A 15,981-nucleotide genomic window follows, 5' to 3' on the forward strand; every position below is an offset into this window, starting at 1 on the left:
TTGCATGTTAAGAGTCATATGGTAGGTCAAATATGTACAAATAAGTCAGATGTCGTAGGTTGCACAATGTCACATGTGATTTTTTATTATTTTTTACACAATATTGCTGCTTAGTGAAAGTAGGACAAAGGTCAACCATATGATTTGTTCCCGCTTATTGCAAAATATGAGCGGATTTCTCCAATAGGAGTTCCTTTTGTGAAGTTTACTTTGTTCGATATTGACCAGGTGAAATGTTGTATCACTATGTACCTGCTTTGTGTGTAAAGGTTGTTATAATTGAGCATCAATGTGTTGCTGCAGCTTCTTCATGACAGGTTACCTTCCGCTGGGCTTTGAGTTTGCAGTAGAACTTACTTATCCAGAATCAGAGGGAACCTCATCAGGACTGCTCAACTGTTCAGCTCAGGTTAGATTCACTCGTCCACTACAACAATGTCGATGAAGACCATAATGTAAACTAATTGTATTTCAGATATTTGGAATCATCTTCACCATTTCCCAGGGAAAGATAATAGACAGATGGGGTACTTTGGCGGGAAACATCTTCCTGTGCATCTTTCTGCTGATAGGGACTGTGATGACTGGTAGGATTTAGTTGACTTGCCTTTCAAATATACCAACAGGGGTAAAAACCTTTGTGAAACAATTATTTGTATTCTGTCATGTGACTTTTTCTTACCTCTTTACTTTTGGTGAACGAAGTGGTGGTCAACCCATCAATATTGCCACCGAGCAGCAAAGTGTGCGAACTGAGTATGCGAGGTGGTAGATCATATCGCTAAAAGCATCCATCCATCCATTTTCTACCGCGTATTCCCTTTGGGGTCGCGGAGGGCGCTGGTGCCTATCTCAGCTACAATCGGGAAGGCGGGGTACACCTTGGACAAGTCGCCACCTCATCACAGGGTAGACACCATTCACACTCACATTCACACACTAGGGCCAATTTAGGGTTGCCAATCAACCTATCCCCAGGTGCATGTCTTTGGAAGTGGGAGGAAGCCGGAGTACCCGGAGGGAACTCACGCAGTCACGGGGAGGACATGCAAACTTCACACAGAAAGATCCTGAGCCCGGGATTGAACCCAGGACTATTTAGGACCTTCGTATTGTGAGGCAGACGTACTAACCCCTCTACCACCGTGCTGCTTTCACTAAAAGCAGATACAAGCAAAACCTAATTAACCTGAGGGATGAGTCCTAGCGATAAAGTCAATTGCTGGTATCTCCCCATAGAGGGACCCTGATGCGCAAATACTATAAGGACTAAGAATACATTGAAATAATTGATTTCCACTTACCCAGAGAGGGACAAGCGGTAGAAAAATGGATGGATGGATATCTTAGTGGTGCCTCCTAGAGAATTTTTCCCTGGGCATCAGCGACGTTTATACTGTATTTTAAGTAGCTTTAGGCTGCCATCTAGTGGTAGTATCGAAAAACGGAATCTTTTCTCATTTGATTTTTCATGTACGGTAATTAAAGTTAAAGTGCCAATGATTGTCACACATTGAGAAAACGTCCATTGCATTAGGACTAAGATTAATTGTAAAGAAGATCTATGATGCCTCATCTAAATTTAAAACAATTAAATGTGATCTAGACAAAATGTATTGGATATATTTTTGTATAAATTGTGCGTAAATTTGCTCCAGTCATATATCCTATAATATCACAATTTATTTTTCCGGACAACGTTAAAAAATCAACTTCAAAAACAGTATGAAGACTCACTCAGTCACAACATTAAGTACACACTCTCAAATCAATACAAAGCTGTATAAAAAAAGTTACTTTTAGCAGTATTAATTTTCTTGCATGTCAGCAATATGATGCACATGCCAAGATTAGACAAAAACACTTCTTTATCCTCCCTTTTCCTGTGTTTCCTCAAACTCAGCTGGTTTCATACAGAGCTTTTCCCCCGCTGGCTGAGATCTTGACCTAATGTCCAAATATGTACATCTACCTCACTGTGATGTCACAAAGTAGCCAGACTGCAAAACATCGCGGGCAGAGGCATTTAAAACAGCGAGCAAAGTCAAGCCCAAATGCCTGAGCCTTATGATTTGATGCTTTGGCATTGTTTAACAAGAGTATCCAACATTGTAACATCTATGAGTCAGAAAAGATGTTAATCATCATAGGTCTTCTTTAAGACGTCAAAAAATAATTAGTACAACTCCAACATGGTTGGATGTAGTAACTTTCTCTTTTGTGTTTATCAAAGGCTTTATCAAGTCTGACCTCCGGAGGCAGAAGGCCAACCTTCAGGCGGATGGACAAATCAGTGTAAGTACATCACAGATGGCATCTTCACATCCCCCAAGAGCAGTGTATACCAAACTTTTTATTGTCCAGACCAAAATTGCCCTTGTGATTCCTCCATATTGCAACTAAAACTACATCCACCGACATGAATACTGTGTGCAAAAAAAAAATGAAGAAAAGAAATCTCTTCTACAAAAATAACCCACCACCCATTTTGGGTCCTGATTCTAAGTGTGGAAAACCCTGCTTTAGGGGGATTTTTTTTAGTGCCATCTTTGTGCTGAAAGAACATTAAACAAGCGGCATTGGTTGTTTTTGGCTATGGGCCTCACATCGCATTGCACTGCTGCAGGCATGCACATTAATGAATAAACACGCTGCTCTGTCAACATTTTTGAAACAAGTATTCACTCTGCTTCCTCTAATAACTTTGCAAACTGTTCTGAAGGCAAGCTTAAAATTTTCCACAAAGAATGTGGTCCAATGCTGGTAAGATCACAGTTTTTATGCAGCAACACAATGGACTGGCGGGTACCCGTGGCCTCAGCATGTGAGGCGTGCTTGCTTTGATGAGGTGGATAACAACTCCTCTGCTTCTGCTCATCAAACACCTTTTTCAATAAGGCAACACATTAGTCTTGAATGCTGACTATTTTAAAACACTCTTAACTTCCCTATCACCTCTTATTTGGAGCAAAAATGTAAAACACCAGCAACCCTGCACACACAGAGTGTCACTAAACTGTTTCCGTAAGTTAAACAGTGAATTGATAATTACAAATATGTCCATATTTAAATACAATACTTTTCTAGTGGACAGGCAGTGAACTATTATTTGGGTGTGCAGGGATTTCTGGGCTTAAATCATTGCTGTTGCATGAAAAGTTCCATTAGGCCCTCTCAGGGACATGACACCCAAGCTATTATTGCAGCCTGCAGGCTCAGAGACGTCAGTGCAAGAGTTTGAGGGCACATCTTGCAGCAGCCCCTGGCAGAGGCAGTCTTGACATAAACCTAACAAAACACACCAAACAAGGTAGGGACACACACACATTTTTCATAAACAAATACACTTGTTAACCTTAACATCAAATGCAAAACTATATGCCAGCTGAATTACCTAATCACATTTAAATGTTACATTTAGGGCTGCAGCTATCAATTATTTGAGTAATTATTGGTAAATTGTAGTTTGTCCAATTGAATATTCAGACAAAAAATACTTTGTAGCCTGATGTGTATTTTAGGGAAATAAGTGAAATTAACAACACTTTTTCTGTATGCCCTAACCTTCATTTTATTTTCTAATAAATGCACATCAACAATGAAATTGCACTTTTAAGATGTGTGCATTATTAAAAATTGAAAAATTATAATTTCACAACACCCACACACCATCACCCTCATGTGCATTTTATTGTAGCGGCCGTGCGGAAATTATGTCCGCATACTTTGAGTCTTGGGTACTCCTTGCGGTCAGGATTTTCGACATTGTGAAATATATAATGTATTCCTTAATAAGGTTGATGGTGATTATTATAGCTTACAGTTAAATTCATAAACACTAGATCCACATGTGACTTTGTAAGACACATAAGTTTCCTGAGCTTTTTAAAAATGGTTTCTTAATCTGAAATGAACTTCAATTATACTGTTGCATGATAGTGTCATTTTGGTCTCACTGATGCCTAATGAACAAGCCAGACTTTATACTTCAAACCAATAGGGCAGGGGTCGGGAACCTTTTTGTCTGAGAGCGTCATGAAAGCCAAATATTTTAAAATGTATTTCCGTGAGAGCCGTATAATATTTTTAACACTGAATACAACTGTCAGGTTTAAACACTGATGACATCTATTAAACAGACAAGAAGGAAGGAATTAAACAGAGACAGGTTTCAATTTAGCTCAATGAGGAGAAACGCGTAGACCGGTTCTCTTGTACAGTATCGTCCCACGCTCTGACAAGAGAATTCTACGCCTCTTCTTTTATTTGGACTTTCCCTGATTACAACAACTAAATGCATGCATCTGTTACTCTTTTTAATAACATTGTTATTCTGAAGGTGACCAATAATAAATAAAATACTTTTGATCATTAATGCGACTTCTTCAACAGGTGCGATAGAAAGGGATGGATGGATTAAAATGCATGAGAATGTTTTATATTTTGAACGTTATTTTTAACACTGTGATTACCAGCGGAATTATTAATTACTTATCGTGTTAAGCAACATCAGCTAAGATTTATCTGAGAGCCAGATGCAGTCATCAAAAGAGCCACATCTGGCTGGAGAGCAATAGGTTCCCTACCCCTGCAATAGGGGGTCAGCATACAACCTGCAAGTAGCAATAATACGGCACCTTATTTTAAGAGTAGAAGTTATAACAATATAAATGTATTTATTGCATTTCTGTAAAAGCTCTGATTGGTTCCTCTTCAGATTGTGATGTTGATAGTTTTGTTTGAGATCCCTATGAGCTGCTGCGCTAGTCGCTATTCAATGTCAAAATTGTTTTATACATGTACAACTTTAAGGCAAAAGAAATACATTTAAGAAATAACACAACATTCAAAATAAAACAGCTACACATTAATTACATACAATCGTTACGCTAGCATAGATCACACCATTGAAATACAATGAACCGGATCCTAATACCTTTCTGTTCTTTCCAGAAAATGGCTGCCGTTCTAGATGAAAGCATCGCTCCCCCTGTAGTCTTGAAAGAAGAAAAGTTTTAAATGGGAATACAAGAAGTAGTCGCCATGTCTTGTCAAGGCTGATTGGTCGCTGTACCAACAGACGAACGTGTTGGATATTTGTTGCACTGTGCAACACCATGTGCCATGAGGACATGAACATAACACTCTTTCATACACTTATCCTAAAACATGTAAAATGCACTTCAACCTCAAATATCTTCACATTCCTTTGTATGTATATTCCATTTCAAGGTGTGTTTTGTTTGTTTTAAACCTTTTGAATTAGTGTCAATGTTGTGTTATGTCACTACTAATGAGCAATGTTGTAAAGTTCCCCCCAATAGGCAAACTCATTTGCTGCATGTTGCACTAGCGGCGAGCATTTCGGCCACACTGTCAGGACATTGAGGGGGATCAAATCTCCGATGGGGCATCTTTGTGTGGAGTTTGCAGGTTCAATGGAATTTTCCCTCCTACTGTACATCCCATGTGAGATTAAGTCTCTAAATTGTCCATAGGTGTCTATACGTTTTCTGTGATTGACGGGGAACCAGTTCAGGTTGTAGCCAGCCTCTCACCCAATTTCAGCTGGGATAGGCTCCAGCGCACTCGTGACCCTAATGAGGACAAGCAGTGTAGAAAATTGACAATGAAAATTGCTTGTTCATGAGCACCAAATGTGTTTGTTCAACTTTTGACAAAAGAGTCTTTCAAACGCTCACTTTTCATGACATCATTTAGGAAAAACCTTCCTGATTGACATGACCCGCACCAAACGTGATGAGCTGGTCCCATTTATACAGCCATCACTTTTAAGAGGACAGCGTTGTCAGAAAAACAAAGTAGGCCTCACTTCACAGCTTAAAATAAAACCTGGAGCTCTGCCATCAAACTCTCAATCAGCTACAGAGTTAGGGGTTGTACATTTATTTTGTTTTTATTTAACAAACAGGCCAATTTAGTTTGATGTTGCTGGTAAAGTGAGTGTAATGTTAGTAATATAGCTGACATAGCTATGCTAGTTTTAACATTTTTTTCCTCCTGTCCAACTCCTTAATGTTTGATATCGTATTTGATTTTTGGCCTTTTTTACGGCCGATAAGTGCAGGGTTACAGTGTCTATGTAAAAAGTAGATAACGTGCACACTTGCTCTTCATGAGGCAGACACTGTGATCATCATGCTACTGTATATAACAGGAAGGCTAAAAAAAATCGATTTACATCCAAATTGCGATTTTTGTTCATTTTGACTCTGAATTGATTCATAATTTTTTAAAGAATCAATGAAAACCTTTTTTTGTACTTTTATTTTTTTTTTGCACATTTCTCTTTAAGAATCCATTTTTGGATTAAAAACATTAAACAACTATTGATATTATTAATATTAATTGGTTTACTTTTTTAGTGTTAAGTAATACTGGGATTGGGTTGGAGTTGGCTGATCTATTTTGTTTTATTAGATTAACGTTCTGTGATATTTGTAAATAAAATGTTAAAAATACATTTTTAAAAACACATTTTAAGGCCAAAACTAAATTGTACGCAAGCAGCCAAAAGGAGCTTTTGTAACCTGTTTTGAAAAGTTTTTGTTATGATTTATTGATTTATACACCAAATAATATATTACAAAAATCGTGTTGAATTGATACGGAATAGAATCGTCATCCCAAGAATCAGAATTAAATTGAATTGTTGAGTGGCCAAATATTCTCCCACTTGCACTGGACAAACACAGCACATTATAATTAAAGCTACTTTTCAAATACAGTGAGACCTTAATTTATGAGATTAATTGGTTCTATGATGAGCTCCTGACACACTAGTGTCTCAAATTGTCTTCTATATATTAAAATCAATATAATTGATGCTTGCAAAAACAGCAGAATTTTAACATCTAAAATGTCCTTTAAAATACAAACTATCTTTAACATAAAAATATTCAATGAAAAACAAACTACAGTAGTTGTAGCAAGTAATGGAATAATACAGTATTTATCTTGGAGAGTGGACTTCTACAGTATCTCATTTTGAGCTGCTTCTCATCAAACACCGTCAGCAGCTTTTCTATATTTTTTATGGATACATTTCTGCCGTTCATATATTATTTTAACAATCTTGGGTTGCTTTGTTAACTCATTCTGCTTTACTATGGTGCACACTAGTAGTTATCTGCTGAAATTTAATTCAATGAACCTCAACTTCTTTCGGTTTTAGCACTGTCCTTCACATTCATTCTTCATTCCCATGGTTAGAAAACAGTTATGTCAATATCTTGCTGTAAGCTAATGCTAGCGAAAAAAGGCCGGATGTTGTGGTCTTAAAAGGTTGACTGTAACATTTGCAGAGAGCAGGCAGGCTTTTAACATTTTTTTCCCCTGCAACTTTAGGTATAAAAATTAGCTGAAAGACAGGTCTTATCTCAAAACACCCTTAAGTTAGGGCACTCTTAATTAGGTACCACTGTACACCTTCTTAGGGTAATTTAGAAATGTTAGAAAAACATAGAATATGGACCTTTTAATTTGGTTCTAGCTTTTCTTTCTTGAAGCTTTTTTTTCAAGTACTGTTTTTAGAACATTTAACAAGGACAACTGTGTTTTACTGTCATGCAACTGGACACTTTCTGCCTGCCATAGTGGATCACGCGGACGTATTACCTTTAAATTCTACCAATTGCAATATCTGATGCTGTGCATCTTGTGTACACTTAGTAGTAGTTCTGTCCTTGCTTTACTACAAGTGACCTCTTCAGGACCTTGAAGACAGAAGAAGAAACTTGATAGATTTCTGCTTCACTATGCAAGACGAAGAGGCACATTGGTCATTTTGCACAAGAATATCAATATATTTTATTTAGTAAATTGTGCTTTACTATTACAATTACTCTGAACAATTTCCCTTGTGGATCATTAAAGTTTGTCTAAGTCTAAGTCTATTACACCCGTTACTCAAGTAAATTACTTGTGTGCATAGTTTGTTTTAAACTCGTTTTATTTAATATGTTGTGGCTTGTTGTCTTGTGATTTATTTTCCCCCCAAAGATTATGTAATTGTTAATGGTGCTAATTTATCATATTGTGGAATTTAAGGACAAAGCTGTAGAGTAGCTTTGACAGAGTTTGTCATTCAAACACATTCAATAAAGTATTCGTCTAGTAATTATCTGACTTTTGACTGGAGTGGAATGATTTTCATGACACTCTAAGTAAACACGAAAGAGTGTAGTTTCTTTTCCATTCTTTGAATGAATACACCTTTTAAAAAATACTTTAGAATTCATGTATACAGTTCTGAGAAAGCTTGAGTCCCTGTAGGAAATAATCAATTGACGTCTGGGAAACAGCAAACCACGATCCATCCAAACACGTCTGGTGGACTCTTGGGCATGAGAAAATTCAGTTACGTTTCTTTTGTCGTGCTCCAAGTTCCTCTGGATTTTCTGAAAAACACTGGAATCCAATCAGCATGGCTATGACTGAGAAACCTGGAAAAACAAGTGTTGCTTGCATTAATTCCATGCAAGGACAAAAAGGTTTTATGAAATTGAAATTAGAAATAATACTTACTGGCCACAATAAGAGGTGCCATAACCCCGATAGTGAGAGGTGCAGTTTTGTAGATAAACGTCTCGGACAGAAAATGACCCAAGGCCAATACAAATGTCCACAAGGTGACGTGATACAGCCTGCAGAAGCCAATGTGACGCATTTACTGTAAGCTTGACCACAAATACAAGTCACAGCAAAACAATATGCAAATGGAACAGCTTACGTTCTGTTCTGGATATCTATGGCACAGGCACAGCGAATGATAGATGACAGCAATGTCCAAATGCCAAACGTCCGGGCCTGAAGACCATTGACTAAGGAAAATGGTACAGAGGTGGAGATAAACATTGTTAGTAAACCTACTACGAAACATTACAATTGTAAATGACACAATAAATGACAGTATAAATCCAAAACTTGTGAAGTTCAAAATGAAGTTGTTACTTGGAAATGGTTTAAATTTAGTTAAGTGAATAACTTAATAATCATATCTTTCTCTCTTTCAAAATTCCACATCTAAACCTGGCACATTTACTTTTATGCTCTGATTGTATAATACTGACATACAGTAATAATACTTAGGGGGATCTGTTTATTTATATTCATATATATTTTACATCATTTACTATTTAGTTCATTTTAGATTTATACCAAATATGTTATTCTTGTTTGTGTAGTAGTGTCAAACTCTTGTCCAACTTTTATTAAGGGCCACATCGCAATTATGACTGCCCTCAGAGGGCTGCTTGTAACAGTTATTACAGTGTGTATGGAAAGTATTCAGACCCCTTTAAAATGTTCACTCCTGGTTTTCTTTGCAGCCATTTGCTAAGATAAAAAAAAAGTTAATTTTATTTCTCAGTAACGGACACATTGACAGAAAAAAAATAAAGCCAACGTTTCCCATCAAATGTGATGGAGCTTGAGAGGTGCTGCAAAGAGAAATTTCATACTGGCCAAAGATAGGTGTGGCAAGCTTGTGGCATCATATTTAACACAACTTGAGGCTGTAATTGCTGTTGAATGTGCATCAAACAAAGTATTGAGCAAAAGGTCTGAATACTTGCATGTGATTCTGGAGTTGTTTTTTTTTAATACATTTGCAAAAATGTCTACATTTCTGTGGTTTTCTGTCAAGATGAGGTGCTGAGTGTACATTAATGAGAAAGAAAATGACCTTTTTTGATTTTAGCAAACCGTTGCAATGAAACGGAGATATAAAGGTCGGAATTATTTCCGTGCCAACCGTATATATAAATATAATCCACGTTACACGTTTTTGATATTTTAAACAGATTGATGGATGACTTGCTTCTTCATCTTAACTGCAGTACTAAGACTAAAAAAATCCTTTGTTCCACACGCTATCAGACTGTACAACTCCTCTATGGGTGGCAAGGGGATACTAGAATGACAGTGGATGCAAAACAACAATACTGGGATAAACTGTAAGAAAAAAAAGTGCAATAACAGTGCAATACTTTTTTAGAGCATTGTCATTGATTCTTAGTGTTGCTTTTTATTTGTATTCTTATTGTAATAGTTTCTATTTTATTTCAATTTATACCCCCATTATTTAGTTTTTACTTTTTAAATTTGATCTCAATTCTGTACACTGCTGCTGGAATTAAATTTTTTAACCCAAGCTTTAAATATTGTGTTGCATGGTCAAGTAATGGTAAAGTGTAGGACACATGCAGTGAATTTTTCTGCCAAAATTGAAAGAACAAATACATTTAGCCAGAAAGGGCTTCATTATTTCCAGCCTTTTGCAGGCCAATTTAAATTAAAGTTAAAAAGTTAAAGTACAAAATGATTGGCACACACACACAAACACAGGTGTGGTGAAATTCCATCCATCAATCCATTTTCTACTGCTTATTCCCTTTGGGGTCGTTGATGCCTATCTCAGCTACAATCGGGCCTGAAGGCGCTTACACCCTGGACAAGTCGCCCCTTCATCGCAGGGCCAAAACAGATAGACAGACAACAATCACACTCACATTCACACACTAGGGCCAATTTAGTGTTGCCAATCAACCTATCCCCAGGTGCATGTCTTTGGAGGTGGGAGGAAGCTGGGGTACCCGGAGGGAACCCACGCATTCACGGGGAGAACATGCAAACTCCACACAGAAAGATCCCGAGCCCGGGATTGAACCCTGGACTACTCAGGACTTTCGTATTGTGAGGCAGACGCACTAACCCCTCTGCCACCGTGAAGCCCTCTAGTGAAATTAACCTCTGCATTTGACACATCCCCCTTGTTCACCCCCTGGGGATGTGAGGGTAGCAGTGAGCAGCAGTGGTGACCACGCCCGGGTATCAATTTGGTGATTTAACCCCCAATTCCAACCCTAGATGGTGATTACCAAGCAGGGAGGTAATGAGTCCCATTTTTAAAGTATTTGGATAACTCAATGACGTGGCAGGCAACTTTAAAATGAGTGGCAAGTCAGAACTGACCAAGGCCCCGAGTGTGTGTTTCGATGTCTGTAAATGTGGCTGATGCAGCAAAGTAATTTCTTGCAAAGTAAAGTATCTATGAAGTATCTATATTACCGACAATAAGCATGACTAATGATGCATCTATCTTACCAAATTCGGGCGCGCCGGTGTAGAGCTTTTTTGACAGGAAGCTGTGATCTCTGAAGCTCTGCACAGTGTTTCCCATGGCGATGACAGACACCATCAGCAGCCAGCTCCGCAGGACGTTTAGGAAGCGACTCATCTCTTCCAGTGCTCCCTTTTTGGAGTGGTTTCATTCCACAAAAGCATACATAAACATACATATATTTGATTATTTTACACAGAGGCTGGCAGCGGCAGGTGTGAGTTTTACCTGTCAAGTTCGAGTTACCTGAACCGAGGGTCACCGAAGCTAGCAAGTGAAGTGATGCACCCGGCAAAGAAGGCTAATGTTACTTAAAATGTGGCGTCCAAATGGCATTAATATTGGTTTTAATTTTCCAATCTTCTGATAATGTTAAAAAAACATGTAAAAAACAATGAAGATACTCAGTAAATATGATTTTATCGTCTTTCAATAGAATGTGTCTGTCCAATGACAAACTCGAGAGAATGGTTCTATCCAGTCGTACCATGACTTCGATTGGTCCGCTTGTCCTTTTTGGGTTGGCCCACTTTTATTTTTAACCAATCATCTTTAAACAATCTTGAAAGCTAAGCTGTAATTGGCTGTGTTTGTACAAAGAGTAAACAAGTGAGACAAGACAATGCTTGGTCGTGATACGTGTTTTCGTGAAATCGACCTCTGTCAAAAATTATATCCCCACGAAATTTGGTAGTTTTTAGTCTACAATCATTTTTTTAAGAGCAATATTAACCTTTGAAATGTTATTTTTATATTTCCTCTACTGTCAATGAGCACAATTGCACTATAAAGTACGGTGTTATCCCTTGTAGAAAATTAATATGCTTTCCCACTATTTTCTTCTAACATTCAAAATGTTTGTTTTCAAATGTACTAATAATTACTTGACGTTGATTTCGAAAATATACATACATCCAGACCGGTGGTTCTTAACCTTGTTGGAGGTACCGAACCCCACCAGTTTCATATGCACATTCACCGAACCCTTCTTTAGTAAAAAAAAGAAAATGTTTTATTTTTTTTTTCAAATTCAAGACAATTTGTGTTTTTTTTTGTTGTTGTTGTTTTTTTACCAGTGCAGAAAATGAACCGTGCATGAACTTCACCTTGTTCAAAGAACAAAACCAACACGCTGCATGAACTCACAACAAACTACACACTTGCAAATCAGATGGAGTACTCCATCCATTGTTTGGGGGTATCCATAATACTTAACACTTATTTTTTATTGGCATTCAAATTTTAACTTTACAGTACAGATACGACGATAGGGAGGAGTTTTTATTCATACTATTGATTAATTGATTGAATGAAACTTGTATTAGTAGATTGCACAGTAGAGTACATATTCCGTACAATTGACCACTAAATGGTAACAACCGAATACGTTTTTCCAACTTGTTTAATAAAGTCGGGGTCCACGTTAATCAATTCATGAGTCTGGTGTGCCTTGGCCCCTGCGGCGAAGGCTCTGCCGAACCCCTGAGGTTGACTCACCAAACCTCTCGGGTTCGTTCGAATCCAGGTCAAAGAACCACATATTTATACCAAGCGCCGGAAGTAAACAAATCCCACAGGAAATACATAACTGCGCATGCGTTGTGCTGCGTTGCTACTCGGTTGTTGTAGTAACCAGGAAGATTAGCTGCGATCTTTTAGCAGGCTCACTGAAAGGCAAATATACATTTTTTGTACAATTATCACCTCGAATCCATGTCTTTATTATCTTCCTTAAGCAGTTTTTCTGCTTATGTCAATAGTTAAATAACGGTCTTTTTCTGTTGCGTTTCAATTTTTATGCGTTAACATTTTTTCGACTCTGAATGTAACGCTTATTGACATGTTTGGTTTTCTACTAATTTGATATATTATCCATATATCAGTCGTGTTTGTTGTTGTGTAATAGTTTTGATTCTGAAACATGTTGTGGTTTGTGTTTTGTGCCTCAGGAGGGAGCAATGGTAGACACTTGATCCCAGGAGGGTTTTAGCTGTGTCTGTGGAGATGCCAGCTGTAGCTCGGGTTGAGGAGGACTCGGAGTCCTCAGCAGAGGACGAGCAAGAGTGAGTTTGCAGCCATATGAGCATATGGTCCATATGACTTTAATCACACACACACACACACACACACACACACACACACACACACACACACACACACACACACACACACACACACACACACACACACACACACACACACACACACACACACACACACGTCTATGGGCAAGCAACATCAGTCACACATTGTATTGTGCAAAATACTATCATTGTTGTATGCTGTGTATTGAGTTCGTATTATTGTCAGTAAGAGTAGTTGAACTATAGCTCTTACTGCAATGTAGTATGTAGCCTACATGTTATGGATGCCTGCTAGTGTGGCTGTGTGATAGTGCATGTGTAAATAAACGTCACTCAATAGCAATGTGAGCAATTTGAAAAATGCGCAACCACATTAATCTTTTTGCAAATTGCTTCCAGCTATATATTTGAATAATGTGTGGTGCACATTTTGCAAATAAATGGGCGCAATTTGTATAATGCACAATTTGTATGATGCATAATCCTTTTGGCAATTTTGGAAATTGCTTCCAGCTATATATTGATTGTGTTGGAAGTTCTGGCTACTAACACTAACCCTAACCCTAACCCTTGATGCCATCTACGCAGTGTTGGGAGACTGTTTTGCTGTTCTTCTTCTGTTCGATGTAGCTTTCTGTGTAGAATTCCGCAAATTCTTCTTCAGCCGTCCTCAAACCATCCATTTGCACGGTCGCGCCATTTTCAAACAAAATCTCATCTTGTGATATGCAAATTGCTTGCGCACAATGGAAATGACGTATAATTTGCAAAGTGCGTGAGATTGGTGAAATGCTTACAACAACACCTTGGGAGTTTGCACTGGACAATGGGCTGGATTTTAACGCGTTGTCTAAAAGCCTCTCAATCAGCGGACACTGGCTGGACCCCAAGGCAGTGTGAAGGGGTCAGACCTAGATTTACTCAATGATAACTTGGGCCAAGATGCAGATGTGTAAGAAAGATAGTTTTTAGTTTAAGAATGTTTACTATTGTAATTGTATAGAATATAATAGAAAGTACTTTATTGATCCCTGGGGGAAATTCAGCAACACAGTTCGCTCACAATAGACAATAAATACTATACAGCATTATTCACATGTGAATAATATAAATCTATTCTACATATATTCTACATTTAAGTGCAGTCAAGAAGGAACATATGCATTATACAGTCTGATGGCTGTCAGTATGAAGGACCTCCTGTGTTGGGAGACTGAGCCTTCCACTGAACGTGCTCATTCTCTCCGCAAGGTCCGAGTGCAGTGGGTGGGAGGTGTTGTCCATAATGGCTAGGAGCTTTGCTAGACTTCTCCTTCCTCTCTGTCACCACTGCCAGAGAGTCTAGCTCCACTCCCACCACGTTACTGGCCTTCTCTACCAGCTTGTCCAGCCTGTTTGCGTCCCTCGCTCTCAGTCTGCTGCCCCAGCAGGCCACGGCGTACAAGAAGGCGCCCGTCACCACCGACTTATAGAACATCTTCATCATTTTTGTACAGACGTTGAAGGATTCTAGCCTCCTGAGGAAGTAGAGACAGCTCTGTCCCTTCTTGTAGAGTGATTCAGCGTGTTTTGACCCATTCAGCTTGTTGTTGATGTGTACTCCGAGTTATTTATAATCCTCAACCATGTCCACATCGACCCCCCTGATGGAAACATGGGTCGCCGTACTACTCCTCCTCCTTCCCAGGTCCACAACCAGCTCCTTGGTCTTTGCCACATTGGGATGGAGGTGGTTCTTTCCACACCATGTGACAAAGTCCTCCACCAGGGCCCTGTATTCCTAATCATCACCATCCTCAATACACCCCACTATCGCGGAGTCATCAGAACATTTTGGAAGGTGGCAGGACTCTGACTGATAGTGTAAATGGTGAAGAGGAAGTGGGAGAGGACTGTGCCCTGCGGGGCCCCGGTGTTGCTGTCCAGCCTGTCAGACACACAGTCAATCAATCAATGTTTACTTATATAGCCCTAAATCACGAGTGTCTCAAAGGGCTGCACAAGCCACAACGACATCCTCGGCTCAGATCACACATCAGGACAAGGAAAAACTCAAACCGATGGGACAATGAGAAACCTTATAGAGGACCGCAAATGTGGGGGCCCCCTGGGCGACCGGTGCAATGCACGTCAAGTGGAACTAGCATAATATTGTGAGAGTCCAGTACATAGTGGATCTAACATAATAGTGTGAGAGTCCAGTCCAGTGGATCAAACATAAAAGTGTGAGAGTCCAGTCCAGTGGATCAAACATAAAAGTGTGAGAGTCCAGTCCATAGTGGATCTAACATAATAGTGTGAGAGTCCAGTCCATAGGGGATCTAACATAATAGTGAGAGAGTCCAGTCCATAGGGCATCTAATATAATAGTGAGAGAGTCCAGTCCATAGTGGATCAAACATAATAGTGTGAGAGTCTAGTCCATAGTGGATCTAACATAATAATGTGAGAGTCCAGCCCATAGTGGATCTAACATAATAGTGTGAGAGTCCAGTCCATAGTGGATCTAACATAATATTGTCAGAGTCCAGTCCAGTGGATCAAACATAAACGTGTGAGAGTCCAGTCCATAGTGGATCTAACATAATAGTGTGAGAGTCCAGTCTATAGTTGATCTAGCATAATAGTGTGAGAGTACAGTCCATAGTGGATCTACCATAACAGTGTGAGAGTCCAGTCCATAGTGGATCTACAGTTGTGATCAAAATTATTCAACCCCCACACAATTTTGGTGTTTTAGCAAATTGGACATTT

The 15,981-nt window shown here is 38.8% G+C and overlaps 3 protein-coding genes across 12 annotated transcripts in view; 2 read left to right on the forward strand and 1 right to left on the reverse strand.

The window, feature by feature from the left end:
• The window catches only part of flvcr2a (FLVCR choline and putative heme transporter 2a), a 48,686-nt gene extending 40,538 nt beyond the window's left edge, over nt 1–8,148 (forward strand). For 4 of the 5 annotated variants that reach the window (XM_061895359.1, XM_061895354.1, XM_061895355.1 and 1 more), the window contains 5 exons: nt 304–409; nt 476–587; nt 2,234–2,295; nt 3,207–3,310; nt 4,954–8,148. In XM_061895359.1, coding sequence (XP_061751343.1) covers nt 304–409; nt 476–587; nt 2,234–2,295; nt 3,207–3,281 — 355 coding nt within the window. In that variant the 3' untranslated portion in view covers nt 3,282–3,310; nt 4,954–8,148. The remainder of the gene's footprint in view (nt 1–303; nt 410–475; nt 588–2,233; nt 2,296–3,206; nt 3,311–4,953) is intronic. The other variant, XM_061895358.1, reaches the window with a different exon arrangement.
• erg28 (ergosterol biosynthesis 28 homolog) lies at nt 5,703–11,671 on the reverse strand. Of its 2 annotated transcripts, none has more exons than XM_061895363.1 (5): nt 11,390–11,671; nt 11,128–11,275; nt 8,753–8,843; nt 8,548–8,666; nt 5,703–8,465 (listed from the first exon to the last, which is right to left on the reverse strand). In XM_061895363.1, exons 2-5 carry the CDS (start codon nt 11,258–11,260, stop codon nt 8,377–8,379), a joined length of 432 nt encoding a protein of 143 aa, XP_061751347.1. In that variant the 5' UTR covers nt 11,261–11,275; nt 11,390–11,671; the 3' UTR covers nt 5,703–8,376. The 2 variants fall into 2 exon arrangements, with proteins under 2 accessions (XP_061751347.1, XP_061751346.1); XM_061895362.1 differs by having other exon boundaries at nt 11,372–11,653.
• A 1,052-nt stretch (nt 11,672–12,723) lies between these two features.
• Nucleotides 12,724–15,981, forward strand: part of ttll5 (tubulin tyrosine ligase-like family, member 5) — a 154,129-nt gene continuing 150,871 nt past the window's right edge. For all 5 annotated transcript variants that reach the window (XM_061895366.1, XM_061895367.1, XM_061895368.1 and 2 more), the window contains exons 1-2: nt 12,724–12,817; nt 13,093–13,206. In XM_061895366.1, the coding sequence (XP_061751350.1) occupies nt 13,148–13,206 (59 nt within the window). In that variant the 5' untranslated portion in view covers nt 12,724–12,817; nt 13,093–13,147. The remainder of the gene's footprint in view (nt 12,818–13,092; nt 13,207–15,981) is intronic.

Source organism: Nerophis ophidion, linkage group LG03 (genome assembly GCF_033978795.1).
Source record: "Nerophis ophidion isolate RoL-2023_Sa linkage group LG03, RoL_Noph_v1.0, whole genome shotgun sequence".
In the NCBI taxonomy this organism is placed as follows: Eukaryota; Metazoa; Chordata; class Actinopteri; order Syngnathiformes; family Syngnathidae; genus Nerophis; species Nerophis ophidion.